General features: G+C 35.4%; 5 protein-coding genes and 1 long non-coding RNA gene across 16 annotated transcripts; 2 read left to right on the forward strand and 4 right to left on the reverse strand.

The window, feature by feature from the left end:
* The first annotated feature begins 824 nt into the window (after positions 1-824).
* On the forward strand, positions 825-3,619 carry epdl2 (ependymin-like 2). The gene is made up of 6 exons (XM_052588880.1): positions 825-968; positions 1,121-1,155; positions 1,347-1,481; positions 1,573-1,759; positions 2,583-2,673; positions 3,382-3,619. Exons 1-6 carry the CDS (start codon positions 893-895, stop codon positions 3,506-3,508), a joined length of 651 nt encoding a protein of 216 aa, XP_052444840.1. The 5' UTR covers positions 825-892; the 3' UTR covers positions 3,509-3,619.
* Positions 3,620-3,626: 7 nt separating this feature from the next.
* otub1a (OTU deubiquitinase, ubiquitin aldehyde binding 1a) lies at positions 3,627-7,513 on the reverse strand. Its single transcript, XM_052588873.1, has 7 exons — positions 7,410-7,513; positions 6,900-6,961; positions 6,265-6,363; positions 5,935-6,053; positions 5,662-5,746; positions 4,323-4,517; positions 3,627-4,194 (listed from the first exon to the last, which is right to left on the reverse strand). The coding sequence occupies exons 1-7, from the start codon at positions 7,453-7,455 to the stop codon at positions 3,997-3,999; spliced, it is 804 nt and encodes a 267-aa protein (XP_052444833.1). The 5' UTR covers positions 7,456-7,513; the 3' UTR covers positions 3,627-3,996.
* Positions 7,514-7,532: 19 nt separating this feature from the next.
* On the forward strand, positions 7,533-25,835 carry LOC127986590 (uncharacterized). The gene is made up of 4 exons (XR_008160902.1): positions 7,533-7,653; positions 9,286-9,577; positions 17,866-17,950; positions 25,694-25,835. It is a non-coding gene; the product is annotated as an uncharacterized LOC127986590 (long non-coding RNA).
* Positions 8,293-9,513, reverse strand: LOC127986589 (cytochrome c oxidase subunit 8B, mitochondrial). The gene is made up of 2 exons (XM_052588881.1): positions 9,371-9,513; positions 8,293-8,674 (listed from the first exon to the last, which is right to left on the reverse strand). The coding sequence occupies exons 1-2, from the start codon at positions 9,488-9,490 to the stop codon at positions 8,570-8,572; spliced, it is 225 nt and encodes a 74-aa protein (XP_052444841.1). The 5' UTR covers positions 9,491-9,513; the 3' UTR covers positions 8,293-8,569.
* Positions 11,555-16,553, reverse strand: LOC127986586 (uncharacterized). 11 transcript variants are annotated; one of them, XR_008160901.1, is made up of 5 exons: positions 16,346-16,547; positions 15,371-15,486; positions 15,132-15,276; positions 14,918-15,010; positions 11,555-12,274 (listed from the first exon to the last, which is right to left on the reverse strand). XR_008160901.1 is itself a non-coding variant. In XM_052588875.1 (5 exons), the coding sequence occupies exons 1-5, from the start codon at positions 15,619-15,621 to the stop codon at positions 11,948-11,950; spliced, it is 732 nt and encodes a 243-aa protein (XP_052444835.1). In that variant the 5' UTR covers positions 15,622-16,257; the 3' UTR covers positions 11,555-11,947. The 11 variants fall into 11 exon arrangements, 6 of the variants coding, with proteins under 6 accessions (XP_052444835.1, XP_052444837.1, XP_052444836.1 ...); XR_008160898.1 differs by having other exon boundaries at positions 15,371-15,504; positions 16,346-16,544; XR_008160899.1 differs by having other exon boundaries at positions 15,132-15,271; positions 16,346-16,543.
* On the reverse strand, positions 16,926-26,950 carry slc22a6l (solute carrier family 22 member 6, like). The gene is made up of 12 exons (XM_052588872.1): positions 26,788-26,950; positions 26,608-26,642; positions 25,598-26,102; positions 24,706-24,809; positions 24,438-24,592; positions 22,338-22,506; positions 19,408-19,531; positions 19,205-19,320; positions 18,912-19,126; positions 18,590-18,698; positions 18,160-18,363; positions 16,926-17,982 (listed from the first exon to the last, which is right to left on the reverse strand). The coding sequence occupies exons 3-12, from the start codon at positions 25,988-25,990 to the stop codon at positions 17,889-17,891; spliced, it is 1,683 nt and encodes a 560-aa protein (XP_052444832.1). The 5' UTR covers positions 25,991-26,102; positions 26,608-26,642; positions 26,788-26,950; the 3' UTR covers positions 16,926-17,888.
* Between the last annotated feature and the right edge of the window lie 781 nt (positions 26,951-27,731).

Raw genomic sequence — 27,731 nt, forward strand, 5'->3', positions numbered from 1 at the left:
ATGTGATTTACATTGGCAAGTATTTAAGTTACATAAAGAAGAATTTTTTCTTTTTTTTTGCTTTGCTACTTTACCTTTTTTGGTCCAGCTGTGAAATTCAGAAAACTTCAAATGGCTGGTTTCTGTGATTGACCAATCAGAAACAAGTCTTTCAGAAAGCCATATAATAAGAGCTGTTAACACAGGTTTCCTGTTGAAAAATGAATAAATAAAAAGAAATTTTTACATTTATAAGATGATTTGCTCGTTTTAGCTGGGATTGGGTTTAGCCCAAAATCAATACCAGCAAGCCAACAGAATGCACCACGCAGAGAGAAAAGCAAACATGCTTAGAAAAATGTAGGATGTTTTTATTATTATTATTATTTTAGCATATAAATGCTTTTTGGAAAATTAAAATCATCAGATTGTGTCAGTTTTTGCTGAGTGCACCAAAAATGTATTTTAGTTTTTGATATCATCAGATGATCTTGTTTTTCTCAGTAAATTATTATATGACCCGCACTTGCACATTGACCTGTGGCAAGCGAATATGCTGAGTCTTCATCATGTGACTAAGGTGAGATTTACTCCAGTTCAGGTTTTACCTGTCACCCATCATGTCCAGGGACAACTGGCAGTATTTCTTCAATATTGGAACTTCAACAATATTCAATTTTCATTCTATTTTGCACCCACATTAGGATTGATATTCCAAGTATTACATACAGTTAAGTTGTTTAAATACCTTTAAGACTCCTATTGAACTGAAGCACAGGCCAGATACCCAGAAGGCCCGGTGAGACTGAAAACATGGAGTGATGATCCGGAACTGACGATATAAGAAGGGCCGGACTTGGAAACACTGCTGCTAGTCGCTTTGGCTCCGGTTTGCCAGCACTCCACAATAACAATGAAGATCCTATTTCTGATACCAGTTTGCCTGAGCCTGATCCTCAGCAGCTGTGCACAGAGGCCTGAACCCTGCAGTAAGACCTCTTTACCTGTCGTCTTTTATCAGCACATTGTAGTAAACTTTATAGAGCTTTAGCAGTTGAAAGAATGAAAAATGAATCTATGCTTGTTTTTGATCCTTTGAGAAGTCTAAAAAAAAATCTTTTCACTCTCTTTTGACTTCCAGAGTCTCCACCTTTACTTGAGGGGGCACTGTCTGCGGTAAGTGGGCCATCTTGACAAGGATATTACACTATTTCGTCCGAAATAGAGAAAGTTCATCAGAGAAACTTGCCATTGTGGCCTGAATGTACCAAAATAAAGTTAACTTTTACTTTCATTACTATTTGGCTTGTCTTTTATCTGTTATTTAAGTTATGTGAAAGTGTTGTCTCTCTTTCTCTCCACCACAGTTCATCCCTGGGCAACACTTACGTGTTTTTGAGAAATTCTCCTATGATGCCTATGGACAGAATGTCAGAGTTCTAGCAGCTGGAAAAGAAGGCAACCAGACCTTCTTTGTTGATAGGCTTCTGCTCTTCAAAGAGGTAAAGCACCACATTTTATGGATAAATAGCAAAATATAAATTTTGTAAGTTCATCATTGGGTTGCTGACTCTTGCTGACTCTTCTCAACAGGGAGTCAACTATGAGATCCACTACCACAACAAAACTTGCATTAAGAAAGCTTTAAAGGAACCATTCAGACATATCGGGGTTCCCCATGATGCCCATTTCCTGAATCAAATGGTCTTGGGGAGCAGCTCTTTACCAGAACAAGGACTGCTGGTCAATAACTGGAATGGAACAGTGGAGGAAACGAAAGGTAATGTGCGCCGTTATGCAGCATGAAGATTCTCAGTCAGGCTTTAACACCCAGCACTGGCTATAACACAAATCTATAAAATATTAGAACAGAAAAACAATGAATCAATATATATAGGGCAACATATATTTGTATGTATATATATACATGTCCCTGTCACAGTAGACAGTAGACACATATACTATGTAAACATATTTTGAATGCAATTAATCATGATTAAGCGTAAAAAAATTACATTATATTATATATACATATTATTTTAACTTTCTAATTGTTTTCAATTTTAAAGACTACTATTTCCACACTATAACCATTCATATAATAAACTATTAAACATAAATAATTATTTAAATAATTAAAGACTGATGAACATTTTAACCAAGGTCATTTAGTTTTATTTTAATTGATGAAAACTGCAGGAAAATAAATACTTTTGCAATAGTCTGATGTGATTTTGTCTTCTGTTTTTGGTCCATACATCTACATCTATATATTCTATTCCTACTATTAACTGCCTTAATAAATCCTAATTTGCTGCTTATTAGTGGATTGTAAAGTAGTTATTAAGTTTAAGTATGAGATAGAATTAAGAGCTCTAAAATATGGTCATGCAGAATAAGGCATTAATATGTGTTTTGTAAATCGAAATATATTTTTGTAAGACATAGTGCTAACAAGAAATTAGTTAATAGTGAGAACTGGTCCCTAAAGTAAAGTGTTATATGCATGTGGATAAGCTGCTTAACATCTTAGGTTGAGTATACCAATATAAAATCCCCTTCCCTTGCTAGTTGGCTTATGTTCTTGGTCTTTTTCTCTGCAGAACACTACCTGCTGACCTTCACTGCGTTCGGCTGTGTGCCTCTCTACACCCTCGATTTCACACAGAAAGGAGAATTAAGCATCATGACAAGGTTAGTCAAGTAGACTGAACAGACAAAGTAAGGCGGGCCTGTCCCATACAGAAAATATAACCATGTTTAACTCTGCTTTTCATTAAAACCCTAAACCCTGGAATCAAGTCTGCGATCTTTAATCTAACCACATTTGTAGTATTCTGATGAACAACAACAGGAGATTATGCAACAGTGACTCTCTTAACCAATTACACGTGTTTACATTTCCTTTCCTCTTCCTCTCATCAAGGCCGGCTTCATGAAAGAATAACAGGCACATAATAGGCACAAAATGTGTGCTTCATGAATGCTGTACAAGATTTCCTCAAGCAGGAGGGAATTTTTTTTTTTTTTTCAATGACAAGGATACTGAATGGCTCTCGGATGCAGACTTAACCTTAATAGTCTCTGAGTAAACATTTTATACATTTATATTGAAATTGAGGGCATCTGTACGTGTGTGTGTGTGTACACTCCTGTTCAAAAGTTTGGGATCAGTAGGATTCTTAATGTTTTTAAAGAGGTTTCTTACACTCATCATATTTCTTGTTTATCTCAACATTTTGATATCTCAATTATTTCATACTACCACCCATTTGTTTTGTCCATGCTTTTTATGTTTAATACCTTGATTACCCGCATGGATCAATAAAGTCTTAGAAGCATATTAAAAGTCAAAAGACCAACATGTAACGAGATTTGTTAACCCATTTCTTCTTTCTGCAGCTTCTTTGACCTAGTGGAGGGAATCGAGGACCCAAACGTCTTCATCCCTCCTTCATTCTGTGATTCTGTGGAAGTGCTGCCAGCCAAAGGAGGTGCTGGGGCGAGATCCTTCATCAGTTTGCTGTGAGAGGAACCATGTGTGTTTTTGTCAGTGCATGTTTGACATTTTTGATTTAAATAAAGCCCCTTTGGGATTTTTTTAAAATCTATACACACATTAAACAATAATGTTTCCAAACCATGACTACTGCAAGTTACTTTTTATTCTCATGGAAGTCAAATACAGTCAAACGTGGTAAAGCAATTCCATTCCTATCACAAATGACAGGCAGTTTTCCAAAAAAAAAAAACACTAAATGAAATAACCATATACTGTATATACAACGGGGGGAAAAAAAAAAACAAAGATGCAGGTTAATCAAAGAAAACTGTACAATGTCCAGTGCCTGTTTTAACAGATTCTCCAATATTCTTCAAGAGTCTTTTGGGGTTTTGACAGGAAATTGCAAAGTTGAGTGCTCGGCTCTCATGTTCACATTTCACAGGTTTAGAGTTTAGATTTAAACCCACAGCACAGACACAGACGAGGCCTTAGCAGCAATAGGAGCAGATCTGTTATTTGTACAGGATGTCGTAATGGCCCGGTCGGTAGAGGAGGAAAATCTTGGGCTCTCCGTCTTCAGGGAAGATGTGGTGATTGACTGTTCCTCCTTCTCCTCGATCCATGTACTCCACCTGGATGCACACGTTTAAAGCCTGAGCCAGAGCTATAATGTGAATGTGGTCACTCTCTTTGGACATGGGCTCCACCTCCTGGCCAAAACAGAATGACATGTTGGTTTAAAATGTTGCAAAGTCATTAAAGACCACCTTACTCTACAAGAACTGGATGTAAAATTACAACACAAGTGAGTCAGAAATGGTGCGTTGTTCAGTGTCACCTGTTGGCAAAACTCTCGAACGGTGCGGCCGCCCTCTATGAAGTGCTGGAAGAAGTCTTCCTCTCTCTGCAGGAACCCAGAGGTCACCAGCCGCAGATAGACCACAAGATAATCTGACACGCACTGCTCGTTAAAGGAACTGAGCAGCTCATTAACAGACGGTTGCTTATCACAAGTCTCAATCAGGTCCATGAACTATAGTGAACAAGAGCAAATTCATTATACAGCAAACTCTTTTAATATTACTGACCAGAAATAAGGCAAACAGGGCTGATGTGACATTTCCAGTGTTGTCGTTTGAACTATTAAAAATCGCTTTAGTTAACTGAAAAAAAGGATTATGTGAAAAGGTTCAATACAGACTAGACTTTTGGCACACAAAATTTCTTTGAACACTACAAGAGAGATGATATTATGTCACAATCAGTGGAATGCTTTTTTTTTTTTTTACAAATTCACCATGATAAAAAATAAATAAATAAATATATTATATATATATATATATATATATATATATATATATATATATATATATATATATATATATATATATATATATATATAATTTATATAGATGTCACAGCATGACATAGATCTAATTGTCACATGTCTTCAAGTAAAACTAATTTCACAGGTCAGAGTTTACTACAGTGACCTTTGTAAACCAGCAAATATATATATATTATTGAAAAATAAGAGTGAAAATACAGGCTTGTGCAAAAAAAAAAAAAGCCTGTATTTTGAACTACAGTGAACCAGAGCAAAGTATTACTCAGCCTGTATTTTCATTCTTCAGCATGAACATAAGAATACATGAAAATCAATGGAATGGAAAGTTTATTGCGACCTTCCCTTTAGGAATGTTGCCTTAGCAACCAACTAATTTAAGTACTAAATTTAATTAAACTGAAACTGAATTAAAGTTTATTTAAACAAGTAACAAAAACAAACTTACAAATAAACAAACTAAAATTCCAATAAAACTTAAAAATATACAAATAAAACTAATTTGAAATATTTATTAATACTATGATAGTACATAAATAATAAAATAACACTTGATATACTGAAATAAATGAACTTTTCCAGGACATTCTAATTTATTGAGATGCACCGGTCAATAAAAATAAGATAAAATGTTTTATGCTGATGATACCCGTGGCAACTTTCTTTTGAGCAATGTTGCTTGGGCACTTTCCCCTTGAGAATGGGTAACAAACTTCTATCTGGATATTTTAGAAGGGTCGTGGGACCTGTGTCTTACCCGTTGATGGGAACATTGCTCAAAAATTTGCCCAGTGTATCATCAGCCTTAGTTTATATTCTTCCAAAGACTTACTGTGTTGTGAAAATCTTCAATGGTGAATTCTGTAAAACCTTGGCTCACCAGATCCTGTTTACTCTTGGCAGCAATAGCCTTGAACCTGCCAAGCAAACACAACCAAACAGAGTCTTAGAGGAATGTACTCAAGTTTACAGACCATACTTTAGACCATTATCTTCTCCCCATACTTTCATATTTAATTTTTAATATCCAGTTTTGTAGAGAGGGAATCATTTATTCAACCAAATCAATAAACAACGTTCATTCAGCTGAATGGCAGGTGGTTACCGATGTAATTCTTTGCTGTCTTCAAGTAAAGACTCCAGATGTGAGAAACCAAAAGCTCTGTAGAAACAGTTCCCATCTGGCCGTGTTTTGCGTATAGATGAGTACTTCTTCTGCAAGTCCTGTTGACAGAACGTTTTGATTTGTGAAAAAAAGAACAGTCAGAGATTGGGATTTCTCTGCTTGAATATATCTGTGCATAAATAATCATTATATGCTCTCTTATCTCCAGGGTATGCAATTAGATAACGGAGATAAAAGATAAGTGCATAATAATAATTAATGCATAACATTCCATAAACACTTATTCACTATTGAAAACAGATCACTTACTCTTATCTTCTGCTGGTAAATAGTGTCATCGTCAGCATACTCTCGCTTAAGGATAGACAGGACCTGTCTTTCTGACACCAGAGGAATACTGGTTGCTATCTACAATGACATTCAGGATGGGTTAAAGAGTGTAACTTAATGAGCAGCACCATGTGCATATATACAATTAATGTATATGAGGCTTAAAATGTAAAAAAATAACCATGGTTCCCACACCTTTTGAAAAATGAATACCAGCAACTCATTACATTTTAGTATCACACTGCTATTGCAGTTTTATTCACATTTTGAAACTTTTTTTGTAATTTACATTTTATTTAAAGCTTTAGTCTTTTGTGATTTCATTTATTTTTTTAAATGTCTATAGAATTTGTATTCATTTTATTTTTACAAGATAATTAATAAATGGTTCCTAGACAAATATCAAATGAAATATTTAAAATATAGAATGTGTTATGGGTTTAGTTTTACTTAATTATAACAACCATGGTTTTAATACATTTCTTTGAATTGTACCAAAGCAAAATCTTCACCTGTTGAGTATATTGAAATACTTTAACTAGAGAATCAACGTGTGTATAAAGCAACACAGAACGTTATAAAAATACAAATAATTAAAATTATTACTCAATTACCTCTTGTTGAATCTTATCTTGCTGTGCAACAATCGCTTCGTCGTATGCAAGACAATTCAGCCCTGTCAAAGAACAAACACAACTGAGTGTAAAATATCGCCAGTTTGATAACGGGCAAAAAAACATTTGTTGTATTGACATTATTAGTCATAAACAGTATTATTGCTGTTATTATGAGTATAATGATATTTTTACATTTCTTTTCAAAGGGCATTGTTTTTTAAACGCATTTTCTTTTATTAAATGTTTATATAACGCTAATGGTCGTCACGTTATATATCATATTATAAAGATCTGGACACTGAAACTGAAGCCCCGAAGAGCTTTAAAACATAAACAATGAACTCTCAGCTGTTGTTGTTGTTGTTGTTGTTAGCAGGCTAGCAAAGCGCTAGCTGCTCGTCTCATCCGCTCATGCAAGTCTTCACTCAGCTCAAAACAACATCCGCGTGTGCAAACCGATACAAATAGAAGACGTTTCTGACCAAATTGCGGTAAAGTAATTCTCACCGTCAGCCTCTTTTTGAGAGATCTCCTGCTGTTGCTCCTCCGCCATGTTCCTGCTGTATAGTCATTTCCGGTCAGCTGATTGATTGGAACAGTTGGAGATGAACCCACTTCCGGTTGAGAAGATACTTCACCTGCTGAATACCCTGATGATCACTCCCGTTTGTTTTACGTGTGTTAAAAACGGTTGCCTTTGTGAATGTGCATGTTTTGAATCGAGTTCAGTTTACGCCCATACAAGCTGATGGTACGTATACATTTTGACATAATTATTAATAATTAAGAATAACTTTTTTTAACTAACCGGGCAAGTCACCAGTGACAAACTCTCATAGATAATTTTCTAAGCGTCATCTTAAAACTAATTATTATATCTAACTAAAATAAATACATCACACCATTAAATTATTCTCAAATATTTCTGAAAAAACGCTAAAGTGTTATATTTGTATGTGTATATGCGAAATAATATTCAAAATGTTATAGATTTTAATAAAATGTTAATTATATAAAGATGCCATGTTCACTTAATGGGATGCTTTCCAAATTACATGTTGATCTGAATCATGTGTATTAAAAGGAGACAATTAAATGCTATTTTTTATCAGACCAAATATATTAAGTTCAAGATTCTATCAATAACCTTGTATTTGATGTAAAAGCCTTTCCGAGTTACTGAATAAAGTTAACATTTAAAATGCCAAACCTATTATTTCACACTCCTTTATTTAAAAAAAATAATAATTGAATGGTATGATGTATCTATTTTTGCGTGATATGTTTTAATCTGACACTTAAAGTGCCTTGCCTCATATAATAAGCTACTGAAAAGCAATATTTTTTTCCAGTATTGTCAAAAAAGTAACAGAAAACAAAGAGACAAAGGTTTTAAGATTTAAATAATGGTTTATTTCAACAGTAACAGCTCCAGGTAAGGAGAACTGAATCACCCATGATTACGTTATCATCACACAGTTGGTAAGAGGGAGCAAACAGCTCAGTGTAAAGAGTGTCTGGAGGACAGTAAATGGTCACATGGAGAGGTAGCAGGGTGGCTCAAAGGAGACTGATGATTAGGTAAGCTGGAGGTCTGTGAGATGGTGGTCCCGACATGTTAAAAGCAATAAAACCAGACAAACTGCGTTCAGTCCATGACAAGTGGATCACTCAGCAGCATCCTTCTTTTTGTAGTTTTCCAGGTTGGCCAGAACCCATCCAGATGGTCCCAGGATGGTAAGAGAAAACATGGTCAGACCAACTATTGTCTCCTGTGAAAACAGACACAAGAACCAGAGAGCTGTTAGAGATGCAGATGCTAAAAAACGGTTCATTTAACCGTTCATGGCAACATAGAGGTGCTTTAATATTCTGCCATTACCCCACAGTCTCTTATGATATAAATACAAGCTAATCAGTGCCTGGGGGTGGGGCATGAACCGAAATATTGAGGATATACAGTAGATTATTGTTGTTGCGATATTGTATTATTGACAGACCGGTTATTTCTGCGGCATAAATAATGAACTATTTTTCTTAGCGGAAGCTTATTTGTGATGCCTGGTTTCTTAAATAGCTCAAGCATAAACAGAATTACCTTTAAAACAAATATTACACAAATTTTTCTTACTTTTTATATTAGAATTGAAAATAACTTCAAAATCGAGATTCAGTTCCCCATCTATCGCCTGTCGAAACACCACGACCCTCTTCTATATATAACTTGAGCCGCGATCGGCCGAGAAGGGTTTAGCTAACGTTTCAGTCCTTAAGTCAAAAACGAATTCGAAAGTACAAAAGTGATCTATTCGTAGTCAACACCTGGATTAGAACTATACTCAAACTAAACGGACTTGTATGGCTGTGTTTCCGTTTATCACAGTGAGTCTAAAGGTGAATGCCAAGGAGATCATGGTCTGCCCTTCACGAGCTGCAGAGGAAACGAGCAGCGCTCTACAGATACTCACAACGGGCCCGAATGCATCTTTGGCGGGGCGCGTGGTGATGTTGGCTCGCTGGGGGATGGCTGATCCCCGCAGAACCGGGGCGGCGCGGACACGAGCAATTCCCCGCAGAAGTCCAGACATCTTGATCCTCTGAAAACGAATGTGTAATGAACAGGAAGATGTAAAGGACACCGGAATGTGCGTCAAGACTGGAGCAAGTGCTCATGGGTAATATCCGCATGCTCGTGGGAGTTGTAGTTTTTTTTGCGCGTAAATAATTTTTAGTTAGTCTGTTAATAAACAATCTTGCACCGACACCAGGTATACGTTAAGATTATTAATTCCATTCGTGTAGTTATGTAACAGTGACACTGTCTTTTCGTCATGATATAGTTAAATGGTCACTGAACAATCTTTTGCCTCTTTCATAATCTGGCTTCATAAACCCAATGAGCTATAGTGACATGTGCCAGCTGACGCAAAAGAGCAAGTAATTCATTCAGATCCTTGTCTGCTATTAAAATATATTTATTTTTAAACTATTAAGGAGTAAGGTAAATGCCATCACTCAAAATTCACAGGACGTGGGGAATATTTTTGTTAATTCTTTCAGTTGCTTCATGCATACCTGTGTCAACCTTTTAATGTTATAATTGTCCTCGTTTTCACAGTTTTCAGGTCTGGTTATCAAGTTTTCCGTTTCAGTTTTTTTTTTTAATTATTATTATTATTATTATTATTATACATTTCCAACATTGGGGGAAAAAGTTTATTTTACACACATAGACCCTTAGTGGTCTTATTCATCCAATTAGTTATAAGTTGCCACATAAGGAGTCTATAACTAAATGTTATAGTCCATTTAAAAATATTTTATTTATGAAGCACAAAACAATAAATAGGTGAAAAAAGTAAAATATATCAAACTATTGTTTTTGCCAAAAGATTGTATTTTTATGACAGTGTAGATGTGACAGAGAAGTGAAGATTTACAATCCATATTTTTAATCATGAATTTTTTTTCTTTCTTTTCTGAGGACTCAGTTCAGTTTTTCAAATCCATTTTCATTGTTATTGACACTTGTATCCCAGTATTAGTGTCCCCTTCTTTACTCAAGACAAAAGCTTTTATAAATCTGTAAAAGAAGGCCCTTTTTCACATTTCTGGGGTAGAAATATAATTTTTGCATTCCCATTTGCAAAAAATACACAGCAGTTTCAACTGTTTTTTTAAAAGCAAAAAAAAAAAAAAAAAAAGAATAAAATTTATTATCTCTTCGTCAGCCTTTATTACATTTACATTTATTCAGTTTGCAGACACTTTTACCCAGAGCGACTTACAATTGGGGGATACATAAAGAAATTATTAGAAATATGCTCTTGCATAATTGTTTACTAATTCAGTGCCATGGTAACTAAAACAAAGTATAGCATTAGAAATGTTTATTTATTTTAATGAAAACTTTATGATGGTAATAGCTATGGAAATATCATCACCGTCTGTTCTATAATGGAATATTTGTTAGAATTATAGAATTTATGGAAGAAAAAAAACCCTAAAGAAATCTAATGAAAATTTAATGAAATTAGTCCTGATTTAAACATTTAATTTACTGAAATCAGGATGCAACCACTGCTAGAAAAAAAAAAAGAAAAACATGTATTACTGAGATATAGCCCTTATGACAAACTAACTTGCGTTTCACACATTTATTTACTGACTTCTTAATACTTAAATACAAAATAACAATTTAATCTGCTTTTGCAAGTTTATGTAATCAACCATCACGTGTCAACAAGCTAATGACAGTGACATGTACCGTACTTGTTTTACATAATAACAGATATTTGTTCGTACTTTGCACTGTAAAAAGCAATTAGTTGAATTTACTTGGAAAACCTGTGGAAACTGATTACCTCAAATCTCTCAAGCAAATTAGTTAATCAATTTTGAGTTGATACAACTTATTGCAGCTTTGCAAATCTAACTTGGGTATTTGTAGTGGTAACTAGAAAACTTGAGTATTCGTAACTCAATCTGACCAGTTGAGCCAACTTACACATTCAAGATAATTTTAGTACAATCAAAAGAGTAAACTTAACAAGTCTGCTTGTTCACATTACTAGAAAAAAGTGTGGAAACTGATTACCTTAAATTTCTCAAGTAAGTTGTACTAAAAATTCTAAGTTAAAACAGACAAAATATCTTTGACACAACACTGGGACATTTATTTGTTCCATAAAACAATGTCATGCCTTCAAATCAACACAGCACACTGCATTTTTTCACATACAGCAATTACATACAATCAATGCTCCCTTTTTTGACATTTTTACCTTTTCTCACAGTGGTGAAATACAGCATTTTTTTCTAAAATTAGCACCTTTTCTAAAACAAACCACTTAACCCTGTTAAGCAAATTGCACGTTTTCCTACAGGAAACAAAAGATTCTTCTGTTTTTTTAGTACTGAACAACCTTCCTATTTATTTTAAAAGTTTCTTTAAAGACTACACTATATTCTAAAATATAAAATTACATTCCTGATTACTATTTTCTATCTCCGCAATGGTCAATTCTGAACAAACTGAAAAATGGTCAATCATGGCACAACAATGTTACAGCAACAGGCGATTTTTCAGGTTTGAGAGACTTGCCCCGAGTGACAATCACACTTTGAAAGAAATCAAACATGTTCTTCAGTACAGCAGGATACTCTACATTCAGAGCATAAATGAGCCAAAAAAGCAGGCACATTGCTTTGGGAAGGTTTCCCAGATCATCCATTACAACTCTACCTTCCAAAATAATTGCAGTGAATGTGGCATCCAGATGCAAACAGTAAGGCACGGTTGCAGAGTCCTCAGGTATCACAAACAATATTCCGATTGAAATTCCGGACATCTCTCCTTTGTCATCACAGTCCTAAAAACATGAGCAGCATATGACAAGAATGAAGTGAAAGTAACATCATACATTCAGAACATATATTCATGTTAAAAATATGCAAATAAATTAACGTATTATGACGCAAAGTTCTTTTCATATTTGACACAGCAGCAGATGCAGAGGATGATTTTGTTTTCCTGCGATATATTTTGAATTTCCCACAATTGTTTTTTACTTGAGCTGCCACAAAATAAAATGTATTCTTTTTATTTAAGCTGCAGTCCATAACTTGGTGCTCAGGCGGTTAATAAACAGAACTGTCTGAGTCTTGTATAAGAACGTTGTAGCCGGAGCTACTTTTTATGTCGATAAGAATAAAACTAAAAATAAGTTTTGTTTTTTTGACAAATCACAAAAATCTACTAATTTAACTTAAGTTCAGTGTTTATTCAAGACATGTGAACAGTCAGTAATAAAATAAGAACTAATGAGCAAATCACAAGCAGTCGCACCAAATAAATACACAACAACAAAGCCACAAAATAAACAGGGGTTTAAGTTTCAGGCAGTTCTAACAATTCAGCTGCAGAAATTGAATAATTAAATGTAAAACAACACTGAATTATCTTCACTACATAAATTAAATATACATTGTCTGGCCAAAATAAAATTCTAACACTTAAGTATTTCCAAGGATTATTTTGTTGTTGTTTGGCCAGGCAATGTAATTTCTATAGCTAAATACTATTGTTAGAACTACCCCAAAAAACGTAAACCCCCGTTTATTTTGTGTCTTTGTAGTTGTGTATTTATTTGGTGCTAGTGCTTGTGATTTGTTCATTAGTTCTTATTTTATTACTGACTGTTTACTTGTTACCACAAGACCACAGGAAACAGATGATTCTTCTGCACAATCTGACTTTGCTGCAGCCTGGAATTGAACTACTGGTTTCGTCTGGTCAGAGGATAACTGGCCCCCCAACTGAGCCTGGTTTCTCCCAAGGTTTTTTTCTCCATTCTGTCACCAATGAAGTTTCGGTTCCTTGCCGCTGTCGCCTCTGGCTTGCTTAGTTGGGGTCACTTCATCTACAGCGATATCATTGACTTGATTGCAAATAAATGCACAGACACTATTTAACTGAACAGAGATGACATCACTGAATTCAATGATGAACTGCCTTTAACTATCATTTTGCATTATTGACACACTGTTTTCATAATAAATGTTGTTCAATTGCTTTGACGCAATGTATTTTGTTTAAAGCGCTATATAAATAAAGGTGACTTGACTTGTGAATAAACACTGAACTTTTAGTTAAAATAGTAGATTTTGTGGTGATACCAAAATGGGTCAAAACAATAAAAGCTCCAGTCCGTAGCTTTTTGTTTTGTGTTCAAAATTGACAATTTCTATAATGAGTCAGTACATCATGAATCCATTTTACAAACCATGTTTTTGGTTTCTTTGGGCAAAAAAGGATTCTTGTAGTTATTTTTATTTAAGTTTGAACCACTGATGTCCCATGGAATATTTTAACGATGTCCTTACTACATTTCTGGCTTTTGGAACATTTTAGTTACATTGCTGTCAATGCAGGATCAGGAAGCTCTTCGATTTCATTCAAAATGCGTACATTTTTATTCTGAAGATGGATGAAACTCTTACGGGTTTGGAACAACAAAAGGCTGAGTGATTAATGACAATTTTTGTTTTTATTTTTGGGTGAACTATCCATTTACACAACTATGTCAGAAGAAACACCCATCTCCATATATTTCAGGATGACAGTGTCAAGATTCTTTGGACCAAAAGTGTGAAGAAAAAAAAGGTTCAGTGAGCATGAGGAATCATTTTCATTTATGAATTGAATTGATCTTCACCCTACTGAAAGCCTTTAGGATATGCTGGAGTTGGCTTGACTCTCCCATTGTCATTACAAGATCTTGGCCAAAAATTAATGCAACTCTTGATGGAAATAAATGTTTCCTAACATTGTTGAAACAATGTCTCAATGAAAGCACAAAATGACGACAGCTATAGGTAGCCCAATGAAAAATTAAAAAAAAAAAACAATGTAATCTCAACATTGTCATTTCGGCATATGGACAGGAGTACTTATATAAAATATAAAAAGCTACACACCGCATTAATTAGGGATCAAATAATTTTTGTCAAACTACAACATGCAAGAAACATCAATCACTTCAATAATGATTACATTATAAAATATTAAGTATTTGCTTATTAGCGATTAGTTCTTGTTGAAGGGATAGTTCGCCCAAAAGTGAGTATTCTGTCATTAATTACTCACAGTCATGTTGTTTTAAACCAGTAAGACCTTTGTTCATCTTCAGAACACAAATTAAGATAATTCTGATGAGATACCTCCTCTTTTCTGTTCTCCTTATCGGACTGTTGTCCTTAATTGTACCAACCTTTGTCTAATTTCCTAAACATTATTACCTCTTTTCGTTCTCATGATCTTACTCTCTTATCTAACTAATATTTTTTTGCTTTAATTTTTTATTTTCTATTAATTCTTAATTTATCTTTCACTTTTTCTGTATCCTAATTTTTTTCATATTTCTTAATTACATTTCCTATCAGGTCGCAAAATTGGTTTAAGAAGTGTTTGCAACAGTTAAATAACCAGAATAATCACAGACAAAGCTACTTACAAAACATGTCTTGTAAAAATCAGTCGGGTCTGCTCTAAGGAGAAGTGGAAGGCCATGAAGAACGGCTGTTCGCCTACCAATGATTTCAGATTTCTGTAAAGTTATGTAACATTGTAAAAAGTAAGAGTTAATAGCATTCATAGCACAAACACAACACAGAGCAACAGTTGTTTTACCAGAAAATAAATAAATAGGGTGTGCCTGTGTAGCTTACCTCATTTTCAATCTGTTGCAGAATCTTCTTAAGCTTACATCCAATGTCTCCCCCTTTGGCCTTGAAGATATGAATGAACCGTTGAGTGAATCTGTCCAGTTCTTGAAAATTCGGTTTGCAGGTTTTTGCCAGATATGCGACTGAACTCCAATATCAAAAAATAAAAAAATAAAAAAAAGGTAAGCCAGACTAAAATTAATCACGTCACTGAAACATGCAAGTATAAATTAAACATCAACCTCAAAAGTGGTAAATGAAGTTGAATTTCGATTTTAAATCTGCATAGAAAATGTTCCGACTGGACCACCTCCTCCTCCTCCTGGATTTCACTCCTTTTGGCAAAGCAGAACCGACACTGCCAATCAATGAGCACCTAAATTATCAGAAAGACACAAAAAGTAAATTTTTAATTATATTAATTATAAATTAAATGTAGAGTAGACATTACTCTTAAAATTGCAATTTCAGTATGGACACTGCACCATTTCATTATTTTTCAGGTGCTGCCTCTATGGATTCTGTGCAGGGCTCCTCAAAACTGCGAAGTAGGCAGTGAAATATCAAAGGGGTATTCTTAAGTGCATTGGTCTGGCTACCATGTACGTTACCTGATGTGAATGATTTTTCGTTAAGTGCACTCTAAGTGAATTAAATGACTTGAACATAGACAATCGGTATAGATACATGGAATTGGAGTACTTCTTCCATATTTCAATCGGTAGTGTTTTAGCAGCTGAGCACTCTTTTCACACACAAAAAAAAGGTGAATTTACACTTCCACTGCATGAATAAATCACAAAATCGAATATAGAAATGACTTAATGAAGCTATCGTAACGCATAAGTTATCTCACGCGGTTCATTTCCACGTGAACGACACGTGAAGAGCATGTTCTAGAAGCGGAGTAAGTTACAGGCCTCACAGTTAACGGCCTATGACAAAGCTCTTACAACTGATTAAAATCTCTTCCAAACTGTATATTCAAAACAATGTTTACTGAAAATCGATTTCTGTAATGTAACAAATAAGAAACTGGTCTCAACTGATGGTTAGACAGTAACGTATACTTCGTTTAAACTAAGTTAATAAAATGGACCTTTTGCGCTTACAACACATCGAGCAAAATAAATTATTTTATTTAAGTTTTTATGCTCAATACAATGACGACAGCGTACACGGTGAGAACTTAGTTTATAAGTAGGTCATCAACATACCTAGTTGTGCTGCCACACATCTGAAGTTCGTCGTCGTCGTCTCGATTCCGAACACCTGCGTCCATTTAACATTGCGCATGCGCAGAGACTGCGTCAAGCGGGATGAAAACGAGTTGACGAAAAATTCTTCCTCTTCTTTAGTTTTCTGGCGGTTACAGGCCGAGTTGAAGAAATGGCAACAGTTCTTAAACATATATTAATTGTTTCGTCCAGACCTGCCAATAAGCTTAAATCTTATTGGTTGTTCATTTATTTCACCCCACCAATGGGGAAAATTAAGAACAATATTTTTTATATTCATATATTCAAACCATAAACCATTGTACCATAAAACATGGCTGCTTTATACACACACACACACACACACATATATATATATATATATATATATACATATACGTATACATATATATACATACACACACACACACACACACACACACACACACACACACACATATATATATATATATATATATATATATATATATATATATATATATATATATATATATATATATATATATATATATATATATATACATACATATACATTTACATATATATATTTGATGGAAACTGTACTGACTTCTCTATATGTTATTCATTATGTTTTTTGTGCCAACCACATTGTTGTGTCAGCCTAGTCCAATACACTAGATGTTCTAAAGTTCGGATTACTTAAGATATTTAGTTTAACTACCGCATCTAACTGAAAGTTAATATTACACAGCCTAATCGAGTAAAACCAACAAATTTGCCAAAATCAGTTGTATTTACAAGCTTCTCTTAAGTAGATTCAATGATTACTTTTTACAGTGTGGATGCATTTTACAGCTTATAGGTTTTTAACAAACAAACCACAGTCTTTTACGGACCCACTTTATATTAAGTGGCCTTAACTACTATTTACTTACATTTTAATTAATAATTTAGTACAATGTACTTATTGTGTACATACATGTTTTTACCATGTACTTATATATTAAAAAAACGACATGTAATTTCATCTGTATTTAATTTCTGTAATTACATTTATAATTACACTGTTGACCCATACTTTACACCTTAACCCACCCTTAAACGTATCCATACCTCCAACCCTCTCCCTAACCTTACCCCTATCCCACCTCAATAGCAGCAAAAGTGTTTTACAATACAATATGAACACAATAAGTACATTGTACTTATTATGTAAGTACATAGTAGTTAAGGCCACCTAATATAAAGTGGGACCTCTTTTACAATCAATTCTTGTTCTCTGTTTCTTTATTTCTTTACATAATTCATGTAATAAACAAACAAATAAATCCACAAACATATATACAGTATATAAAACAGTAAAAGATTTCTAAAGAGCAAAAAGCTCAATCCAAGGCACTATTTCCCTCACTTTGTAAAAGTAAATAATATTTTTAACATGAATTAGTCAGAAAAATAAGAAGGTACTGTACACCATTTATCAAAAAGTTAAGGTTCTCTTCTGTATGACAATGATCATCTCTGTTTGTGTGTTCCAGTAATGTTTTAGATGCTGACCATCTCAGACAGACTCTTTCAGGAGGACACAGCTGGGATCCTTCATTTCCAAATCCTCTTTTTCAGGTAATCTTTTGGGTTTTTTCCATGCAAAACCTCTGTAATAAGTGAAAGAGTCGAAAATCATGTTATGGCTACCCATTTACACATGACGCTCTGCTCATGTAACTTACACTTTAACTTCTGATGCAACATTCTCTTGCGCCATAAGGTGCATCATGTCTTGTGGATCACATTCAACTAGCACAAAACTTTCATTTGAATTGATTGATTACCTGTCATCCACATCCTGGATGGTATCAGGCAAAGGTTGTGCAAGGGTTTCTGGGAGAAAGAAGGCAAAGATCCCACTGAGAATGGGAGCTCCTCCGTAGATAAAGCCAGGCAGCCATGGAAAATCCTCCCCAAGAAGCAGCACCATGGGGGCCACCATCGCTCCAAACCGAGCCATCATGGACACCCATCCCATACCGTTTTGACTGAGAGGACACAGAAGAAAATTCCACAAGTTGACATCACTTATTCTGAAATTCTTATTTTTCTTTATCCTCTTAAATCCATTTAAATTATTTCTTTATTTAAGAGTATAACTACCCCACACCCCCGATGTCCAAGACATGGTTTCGACCTTGTGGACAAGAGCGATTAAACTGAATCGTAGGTAACTGTTGTTGTTTTAGGATGATGCTGACACTAGTTAATTACCGGATGACTGTGGGATACAGCTCTCCAGAGTACAGGTAACAGCAGTTGAAGGACGCAGCCAGGCAGCCCTTCCCTATCACTGCCAGACTGGTGCGTAACAGTTGCAGGTCTGCACAGGCACAGAAACAAGAGCCACTTAACCACAGTGTACACGATCAGCCATGTGAAATACCAGGGTTTCGATTTATGTGATGCTGAAGGACAGATTAACCTCCAGATCTCACTGGAATAACAGCTATTGAAAACGAACGACCCCACGTGACAATGAGACTGCAGTTTTATTATCACCCTGCACTATTGCCATCGAGGCTCAAATTCTCACCATAAGGCACCAGGAGATTAATGAGTATCATTACGCCAGCCAGCACAAGAGCTCCGCACTGAGATGGTCTTCGTCCTAACATGCTCATGGATATCGTAACCAGGATTTTGGCTGGTATATCCACCGCTCCGAAGATGATCTGGATCAGGTAAATGCTGACCCCAAATTTCTGCAGATCCATGGAGAGGCCATAGTAGGCGAAGCTGGTTGAGAACCTAAGATGTTACAGTACAAAGTTAAGTTTTTAAATGCTGGTTGGTTAGTGATTGAAATGCTAGGATTGAGTGACTGACCAGACTGCGCTGAGGCACACTGTGATGGTTCTCATTGAGGATGTGCGCAGGAGGTCTAGAGCGCTGTAAGACCCCTTTGAACAGGCCATCTCCTTCTTCATGGACTCTTGCAACATCTGCATGCACAACCACAACAGAATAAGCTTTCGGAATGACCCTGACGAGGCCGTCATTGATATGGCATGCAGTACATAATGTCATACCTCAATGTTGATTTTGTCAGCTTCTGCATGCCGTCCATTTATGCGAGCCACCGCTTTGAGGTTTTTTACTGCCTTCTCTGATTTCTTGGTCAGGACAAGCCACCGAGCAGACTCTAAGAACCACCTGCAGAAGATAATAATGAGACTAGAATCCACTGCATCAGATTCCATACTTATGTGACCCTGCACCATAAAAAGAAGTCACAACGGTTAAAAGCTGAATAAATAGAAAAAAATAAGATTTGCATTGATGCATGGTTTGTTAGGATAGGACAATATTTTGCAGAGATAAAACTATTAGAAAATCCTCAATCTGAGGGTGCAAAAAGAATCCAAATATTGAGAAAATCGCATTTAAAGTTGTCCAAATTAAGTTCTAAGCAATGCATAACTACTAATCAAAAATTAAGTTTTGATATGTTTACAGTAGGAAATTTATGAAATATCTTATGTTTATTTTATGTTAAATTTATGAAGTCCAGGGTCACATATATGCCAAATATACCCATATTTTCAAGTGGATGACTTCAAACAAGGAGTTTTTAATAACCATTTTTTTATATATAGGCATAATGTGTTGAGGATTTCTTAGTGCAAATTGTCATTTGGTTTACAATAGTTATTTAAACTTAAATAATGAATAACTATTGTTTATAATATAATATGAATGTATTTTATTACTAAAATAGCAATAAATATATATTTTATTATTATTTCAGTTATTTGCTACATAATACATAAGTATTTTTTTTTTTTTAAAGATTAAACCCTAATATGCATTACCGTTCAAATGTTTGGGGTTAATACGAAGGTTTTTTTTAAATATATATATATATATATATATATATATATATATATATAATATTTTTAGTCAGTAAAGACGGAAAAAAATTCTGAAAAAAAGGTATCGGTTTCCACAAACATACACAAATCTTTTCAACCTTGATAATAATAATAAAAAAATCGTTTCTTGAGCACAATATAGGCAGGCACGTGCACAGGTAGGGCTCAACCTGTGCAGAGCACATGCCCTTTTTGCCCTTACACTCCGAAGTGCCCTTTTTTTGGTGGCGTTTTTTTTTTTTTTTTTTTTTTTTTTATCAATGCTATTGGTCACCCTTTACGTCTGTCTGTCTGTTTTACAAATATTTAGCAAATGAAAGTTCTTAAAACGAGCTTGTGTAAATCTTATTCGATCCTCAAGCTGTCAGTAAGCTGATAACTCCGCCCCCTCTATATTCATTAAATCAACTGAAGTTCCACAGCAGCCGCACAGTAGACACCAGCTGAGCTGAACAAAGTTTTGCGAAGGGTAAATAAATATCTTGTTGTTTGAATAAGTACTACTAAACACTATGTCTATAAAGGCTCATATTTTATTTATTTGATGTCTGACTGACTCACTGACTGAGACATGTGGGACGTCGCCTGAGAGACTAGCATTTGCCATCTAGTCATAGCCAACACTTAAATAGCCTGTGCATACAGTTGCATTTCATCTTTAATAAAATGCTATTTTGGCCAAATGCATTTTACCACAGGAAAAACTGAGCGCTCCGTCTATATAGCTACAAAAACTAATTTGTAACCTAGAAGAAAATGTAATGTGATCCCCGCAGCGTCAGGCGCCGTCGCCGTTTTAATGACGGACAGAAAAACAACAACATTTGCACACATTCGCTGGTCAAAAACGATAAATTGATAAGTAATACAACAACATATAATTTGTTTTTACCATCGGAAAATCATAACAGGTGCGCCCCCCGCTTTGTTTCGTACTGGAACTTACACAAAGCGACGAGTGATCCTCGTCACCTGATAATAAATTTATTTTTTGATTTATGATTGCTGATACACTTAATTTATTAACATTTAGGCTAATCATGTTATGGTATACTCTCCGCTCGTCCTCACATGTATAAAATGTTGTAAAACATTGTTTTACTACAGTAATTTAGTAGTAACAAAAAAAAAAAAAAATTACAGAAGATCACTGAAATCTTTATATTTTATCATGCAGAATGTAATTCATGATTCATTCCAAGGCTTCATTTATTTGATCCAAAATACAGCAAAATCAGTAATATTGTGTAATATTTTTACAATTTTAAATAACTGTTTTCTATTTGAATATTTTAAAATGTAATTTATTTTTGTGATCAAAGCTGAATTTTCAGCATCATTACTCCAGTTCAGTACTCTTCAGTGTCACGTGATCCTTCAGAAATGCTTTTCACTGCAACTGTACTTTTCACTATTTTTATTTATTTTTTCATTGCTGGCTTATTTTAGGAAAAGTGTAGTGAATAAGAGACCTTTAAGAGACCAACATCCCTGGTCCACCACAGTATCAAATTTTTGCAAGATACATGGCTCACAGAAGGTTGCTGTTGTATTAGGTTTAAAGAAGCCCTTAAAACCCTGTTTATCTATATTATCTAATTATCTAATATTATTATTATGGTCGTTATTAATCGTGAATAAATCTAAAGCTTTTGAGACTATTATTTTGTGTTATTGAATTTGTCATGAAGATGTGACCATTTCTTCCTTTTATGCAGGCTTACTAAATAATCTTGATATAAAAAGGGGGGGGGGGGTGCCCTTTTTCAGTTTCAGCACATGCCCCTCAAAAGGTCTGTGCACGGCCCTGAATATAGGCATATTTAAATTATTTCTGAGGCATCGGGGAAAAAATAATTACAATTTGAAAAATAAAATAAAAATTATTATAGCCTAATATTACACAACATTTCTGTTTTTACTATATCTTAGACAAGAGAGGTAAATTATTGAATCTTACCGACCCAAAGTTTTTAATTGCAGCGTATTTATGTACCCCAAAAGTAGTAGCAAATAGCCTACTGATAGCACTTGTAATGTACTTGACATATTTTAAAAGTGGAAACAGACGTGAACAGGAGACGCACCATGAGTAGAGGAAGGACACATAGAAAGGCAGTGAGACGGCCAGTGTGAGCCAGCGCCAGTCTCTGATGCAGTACGCCACGGCTGCCAGGATCAGCTGGCCTGTGGTGTAGCAGTAGCCCGTTCCTGTGCCCACCACCGTCCGCACACGCGTGGGGATCCATTCCACAACTGAGGAGTAGAAACGATGACACTTCATGCCACAAGATGTCACAAAATACAATGTCAGTCAAATGCAAGGTTTTTTTTCTCTACAAACCGAATAGGTGACAAGTGACAACCTCTAATTTACAGCTTTTATTCACTTCAGTGTTGCTGAGTCCGCGGTTTTCTCGCGGAATTGGGCTACTTTAAAAGGATAATTCAAAAATGAAAATTTGATGTTAATATGCTTACCCCCAGGGCAAGTGGTAGATTGTAGGTGTTTCTTCAGTAAAACACAAACGAAGATTTTTAACTGTTGCGGTCTATCAGTCATATAATATAAGTGAATGGGAATCCTGGTTTGAGAGTAAAAGACATACACAAACAAAACCAAATGAAACGCTGCAGCTCATGATGATACGTTGATGTGTAAATACACAAACCGATCAGTCTTTGCAAGAAACTGCACAGTATTTATATTGTTTACCGCTGATTCATCGCAATGTCCGAACTGTCCTGAGCGCATTTGCGTCGTCGTCTTCAGCCAGTGCATGAGGTGATGTCTTCTTATTCTTGGTTTACGGCTGATTGCAGACTTATAAGTGCATTACCGCCATCTATCTCTCAAATGGACCATTAAAAATATCTAGAATCTCAATTAGGAGTGTCAATGGTCCATCTGAGAGATAGGTGGCGGTAATGCACTTATAAGTCTGTGATCAGCCATAAAGCAAGAAGACGTGTCAAGCACCGGCTGTTGAGAACGTGCTCAGGTCAGTTAGGACCAGGCGGCAAGGAACTCGACCAGAAGTTGAAGTCGGGTGGGGGCTGCCATCTTTTAGCAGGACTTCACTTGCGTTAGCATTCCCATTGACTCCCATTCATTTTGGCGTCACTTTGACAGCAAATAACTTTACATCTGAGGTGTTTAAAGACTCTGTTTGTCCATTATTTATTTCTAAAGATACACGACAATGTATAAAGGGCTCCATTACCTTCTATGTTACATTATGGCCCCGTATAAACAGTTTTTGTAAAAAAATAGGCTAACGATTGCATCATAACCACTCCACTCTCTGTCGCATTACCGTACAGACAGGAGGAGAAGCTCGCAGGCAATTAACTTAATATGGCGTACTGGCGTTACATTTTAAAATATTATACAGAATAATTAATCATAATACTTACTCCTGCTCACTCCCGCTCAAGCTCGCCGTCTCTGCAAGATTAACGATGGCAGTTTGCACGCACAGCCACTTAGAAGATTTACATCTGTCAGACAGGTTGCTGACGTCGTCAAGCTTCGTTTGAGTCTGCGCGTCAGAAAAAAACGCTAAAACTGGGCTTCATTTGTCTCAATTGAGTTCCAATGGGGTCGCTGTGTCCATTTCTTTTACTGTCTATGGTTAGGACATTGCGTGAATCAGAGATAAAAAAAAAAAACAACAACAAAAAAAAAAGAATACTGTTCAGTTTCTTGCACCGATGACTGTTTCGTGTCTTCACACATCAGTGTATCATCACAAGCCGCAGTGTTTAATTTGGCTTTGTTTGTGTGTTTTTTGACTCTCAAAGCTGTGCTTCCCATTCACTTCCATTATATGACTGACAGACTGCAACGGTTTGAGTTAAAAATCTTCGTTTGTGTTCTAATGAAGAAACAAAGTCACGTACATCTTGAATGCCCTGGGAGTACGCAGGTAAACATCCAATTTTAATTTATAGGTGACCTATCCTTTTAACACTTGCCACAGGTTGTTTTCCATGTCCGCGGGTTGGAGTGACACCAGTAACGCAATATTTAGCCCCTGAGATGCTAATCTTATCGGGGGGGGCCTTCCAAAAATATATATATATATTTTTTTTTTTACCCCTTGAAACGTGATTGGGCTAGTTTTAAGTAGCAATTGGGTGGGTTTTATTGGGAAAACCTGTCAAACCTGATTCATTGTACTCACTTAGAGAGAAGGAGTTGAGCAACAAACCAGACAGGGCCATGCCACAGCAAACGCGAAATATGCAAAACATGGTCAAGGAGGTGGAGAATGCAACACATGTTCCTCCAACCGCCATCATCAGGTTAGAGATCAACAATAAAACACGCCGGCCAAACCTGCATCAGAAGATGGACATTTTACCTCATTTCTGGGTCAGAAGGTGTAATAGAAAAGTGTTTATAATGATAATGTTGTTGCTGTCATATTTAGTAGTAAAAGCTGTCACAACCTGTCAGAAAGTCCCCCAAAAATCACTGCTCCCACAAGGACACCTCCCATATAGGTAGTTTGACTCATTTGCTTTAGAGCACGCTGATCACAAACCAAATCCCACTAAAAGAGAAAAAACATTTGATTAAAATCACACACGATAAACAGTTTGACTGTGTTTTGTTTGCATGTAGCATTGTGGACAGACAAAAAAAAAAAACTTTATAGTGGAAAAATTAAAAATGCTTTCTTTTAATTGAAAGGTTCGAGGAACTAAAAATTGTTGCATCACTGTGGAAAATCCCTTCTGGAACCTTTATTTTTAAGAGTGCATTGTATATAATGTTCTTTGCAGGTTCAAAATGTTTTTTAGATTGTTAAAATCCTGCTGAAAAAAATTTAATTAAAGTTTATTAGTATAGTGCTTTTTACGATACAAATCATTGCAAAGCATCTTTACAGAAAATTAAGTTTCTACAATCTTTAGTAGTAGTTTAGTATCAGTATAAGTGGTGTATCAGTATCAGTATATTTAGTATCAGTGGTGAGCATCAGTTTATGTGCATATCGCAGAAATAAAAATAAAAAAAGAAAGAAAAGAAAGCTAAAACCAGTCTATGGCTGAATGGAAGCCATAGAAGCCTAAAAGCCTGACCAGACCAACATTTCTAGCTAATGAAGTGGTCAAAAACACTCTAAAACCTGCCTGATAAACCATCATGTGACCAGACTGGAAGACCTTAGGCTACCTTAGAACAATTTCTTCAGCATGGGCACAACGAAACTTGTTTCTTTGAAGAACTTAACAGTCAAAGATAATTTTAGGAACCCAAAGTATTTACACTCAGAAGTTGCATCTAAAAAAATCATTCAATTATTGTATTAATGATGCTAGACCTTTTACCACTTACCTCAGTAATGATCGTTGAACTCATTTCGGTCACATTGTAGTACCATCCATCCTCACAACTCTGCATCTCTATCTCTTCCACACCCTCTTCCCATAGGCTTTCTGAACTGTTGCTGCTGAGAAGCTGCCATTGAGGATGTGTGTAGCGTCTGCAGCGTTCCGGTTTGCCGTTTGTGCCCAAGGGCACAGTGGCCCGTAGCATGTCCCCAGCACTCATGGAGGACATTGAAATGTTTGCGTGGGGGGCGCAGTGGTGCGGTGGCACTGCTGCCACAAAATTCTGCAGCAGGTTATGGCTGGCCATCATCAGGATGGGCATAGCCAACAGGGTGACATGCAGGATCTGGAAGCGCCCTGTGCTGCCAACCTGCTCCAGCAGGTCAGAAAAAGCCATGGCTCAGAAGTCAACAACAACAGGAAATTCCACAGGTATCACAATTCACGTGGTGAACAGAGTTTATAACCCAACGCTCTGCCTTGAGGTGCACGTCAGTTGTAAAATGTATCTGTGGAAACATAAAGATAAGGTATGAAAAAAATCCTGATTAAAAAAAACAAAAACAATTATATGCATATGCATGAATTAAAATAAAATTACATTGCAATCCCAAAACAATTATATTCCAACATAACATTTAAATATACTCATTCAACAGATGTGCTTATCCAAATGATTTAAAGCATTAGTGTATCAGATATATATGTTTCTAGAATTATCAAATGCAAATATATTTTGATTTGAGAAAAAAAAATTGAATTCTCAAAGGTTGTTTTAAAAGAAAGTATTATTTCAATATTTCTACTTCCAAATTTCATAATGCAATGCATTACTTGCTGTTTCTTTGCAATTAATTAGTAAATACTACCACTTTCTAAATGAAAATTGTTTATGCATTAATTCTTTAGTGTGTCAATGCATAAGCATATTACCTTAAAAGCAATTAAAATTAAATGTAAAAAATACATTCAAAAGAAAAGATACACATATAAGCATTAAAAAAAAATGCGCACCTGTTGTAGCTTGAAGGATGTCCTGGATTCTCTCCCTAAATCAATAGGAGAGGTAAATAGAGAAACTGTTATGCTTTGTTGAATAATCTGCTCTGAAAATCCTCAGACTTTCAGGTGGATATGCACTACAGGTCTGCACTGGATTAGAAGCTCCACTTTTAAACAGCTTGAAGCACAAACCTTTCCATGGAGCCCAGGAAGAGCTGCCTCAGCTCGACTGAAGTTACTGTGCTCCCTCTGGAATCCCTTGGCTAACCTCTGTGCTCGTACCTGCGGTGTCCTGAAGCTGGTCCTGTGTCCGGGCCAGTGGGGTGTTACTGTGAGGAACAGAGCTCAACTCAGAGTAGGTGAGTGTGTGTGAGTTTATGTCTCATTGTAGATGTGAAAGGGGAGGGGATTATGGTTAAATTAATGATTTTAAGGCATAATTGCGGACTCTCTGCTTAGCTGTTGAGTGGGACAAAGGCAGAACGTTTTGTTTACCAATTAAGAGCGGGACAGAACAGATAACACAAAGTAGAAAAGTAACCAAAGATGTTTAGCCCTAGACAGGTTCCTGTAAATCTTCTGTCTCTCAAAGTTCAACCTACTGTATAACCTCATAAACACATACATCTATAGGTTATACTTGTTAAATCTACTGTAAGTACATAAATCACACATCTAAAAACAGTATCATATCAATATAAGTTTTATTGTGATGTCATTGTGTGTAATCAGGATTTTTCAGCATTTTATACTTATATTTTATACTAAGTTTTTGAGCTTTTATGACCCCCTTGTGATGAACCTCCTTTCTAAATGTTCATGTATACAGACCCATTTTGATAAGACAACATCATCAATAAAATAATTAGCTTTTATTTTTCATCATATTAATGCTAAATCATGCTAAATAAGTTTTCGGAATATTATCTGGTAGATTTGTTTAAATGTAAAAAAATAAAAATCTGAAAACTTGTCACGTGATGCTTATATTTAAATATTTTAAATTAGAAAACATTTTTTATTGTAATAATATTTCACAATATTAAAATTATTACTGTATTATTTATCAAATAAATGCAGTCTTGCTGAGCATAAGAAACCTTCAAACCCAAACTTTTGAACAGTAATAGCAGTAA

The sequence above is a fragment of the Carassius gibelio genome, chromosome B21 (genome assembly GCF_023724105.1).
Source record: "Carassius gibelio isolate Cgi1373 ecotype wild population from Czech Republic chromosome B21, carGib1.2-hapl.c, whole genome shotgun sequence".
In the NCBI taxonomy this organism is placed as follows: domain Eukaryota; kingdom Metazoa; phylum Chordata; class Actinopteri; order Cypriniformes; family Cyprinidae; genus Carassius; species Carassius gibelio.

Coding starts and splice junctions, on each gene's coding strand:
- LOC127986589 (XM_052588881.1), bottom strand. CDS start 9,490: ATGTCTGGACTTCTGCGGGGAATTGCTCGTGTCCGCGCCGCCCCGGTT. Junction 8,675..9,370: donor AAGATGCATTCGGGCCCGTT/GTGAGTATCTGT, acceptor CTGTTTTCACAG/GAGACAATAGTTGGTCTGAC.
- slc22a6l (XM_052588872.1), bottom strand. CDS start 25,990: ATGGCTTTTTCTGACCTGCTGGAGCAGGTTGGCAGCACAGGGCGCTTC. Junction 19,127..19,204: donor GTGTGCCTCAGCGCAGTCTG/GTCAGTCACTCA, acceptor GTAACATCTTAG/GTTCTCAACCAGCTTCGCCT. Junction 18,699..18,911: donor TAATCTCCTGGTGCCTTATG/GTGAGAATTTGA, acceptor GTGCCTGTGCAG/ACCTGCAACTGTTACGCACC.
- LOC127986586 (XM_052588874.1), bottom strand. CDS start 16,538: ATGTTTAAGAACTGTTGCCATTTCTTCAACTCGGCCTGTAACCGCCAG. Junction 15,011..15,131: donor TGCAACAGATTGAAAATGAG/GTAAGCTACACA, acceptor ATAACTTTACAG/AAATCTGAAATCATTGGTAG. Junction 12,275..14,917: donor ATTTTTACAAGACATGTTTT/GTAAGTAGCTTT, acceptor TCATGTTTTTAG/GACTGTGATGACAAAGGAGA.
- epdl2 (XM_052588880.1), top strand. CDS start 893: ATGAAGATCCTATTTCTGATACCAGTTTGCCTGAGCCTGATCCTCAGC. Junction 969..1,120: donor ACAGAGGCCTGAACCCTGCA/GTAAGACCTCTT, acceptor TTTGACTTCCAG/AGTCTCCACCTTTACTTGAG. Junction 1,482..1,572: donor GGCTTCTGCTCTTCAAAGAG/GTAAAGCACCAC, acceptor TCTTCTCAACAG/GGAGTCAACTATGAGATCCA.
- otub1a (XM_052588873.1), bottom strand. CDS start 7,455: ATGGCGGAGGAGCAACAGCAGGAGATCTCTCAAAAAGAGGCTGACG. Junction 4,518..5,661: donor TTGAAGATTTTCACAACACA/GTAAGTCTTTGG, acceptor TGTTCACTATAG/TTCATGGACCTGATTGAGAC. Junction 4,195..4,322: donor TTCGAGAGTTTTGCCAACAG/GTGACACTGAAC, acceptor TGTTTTGGCCAG/GAGGTGGAGCCCATGTCCAA.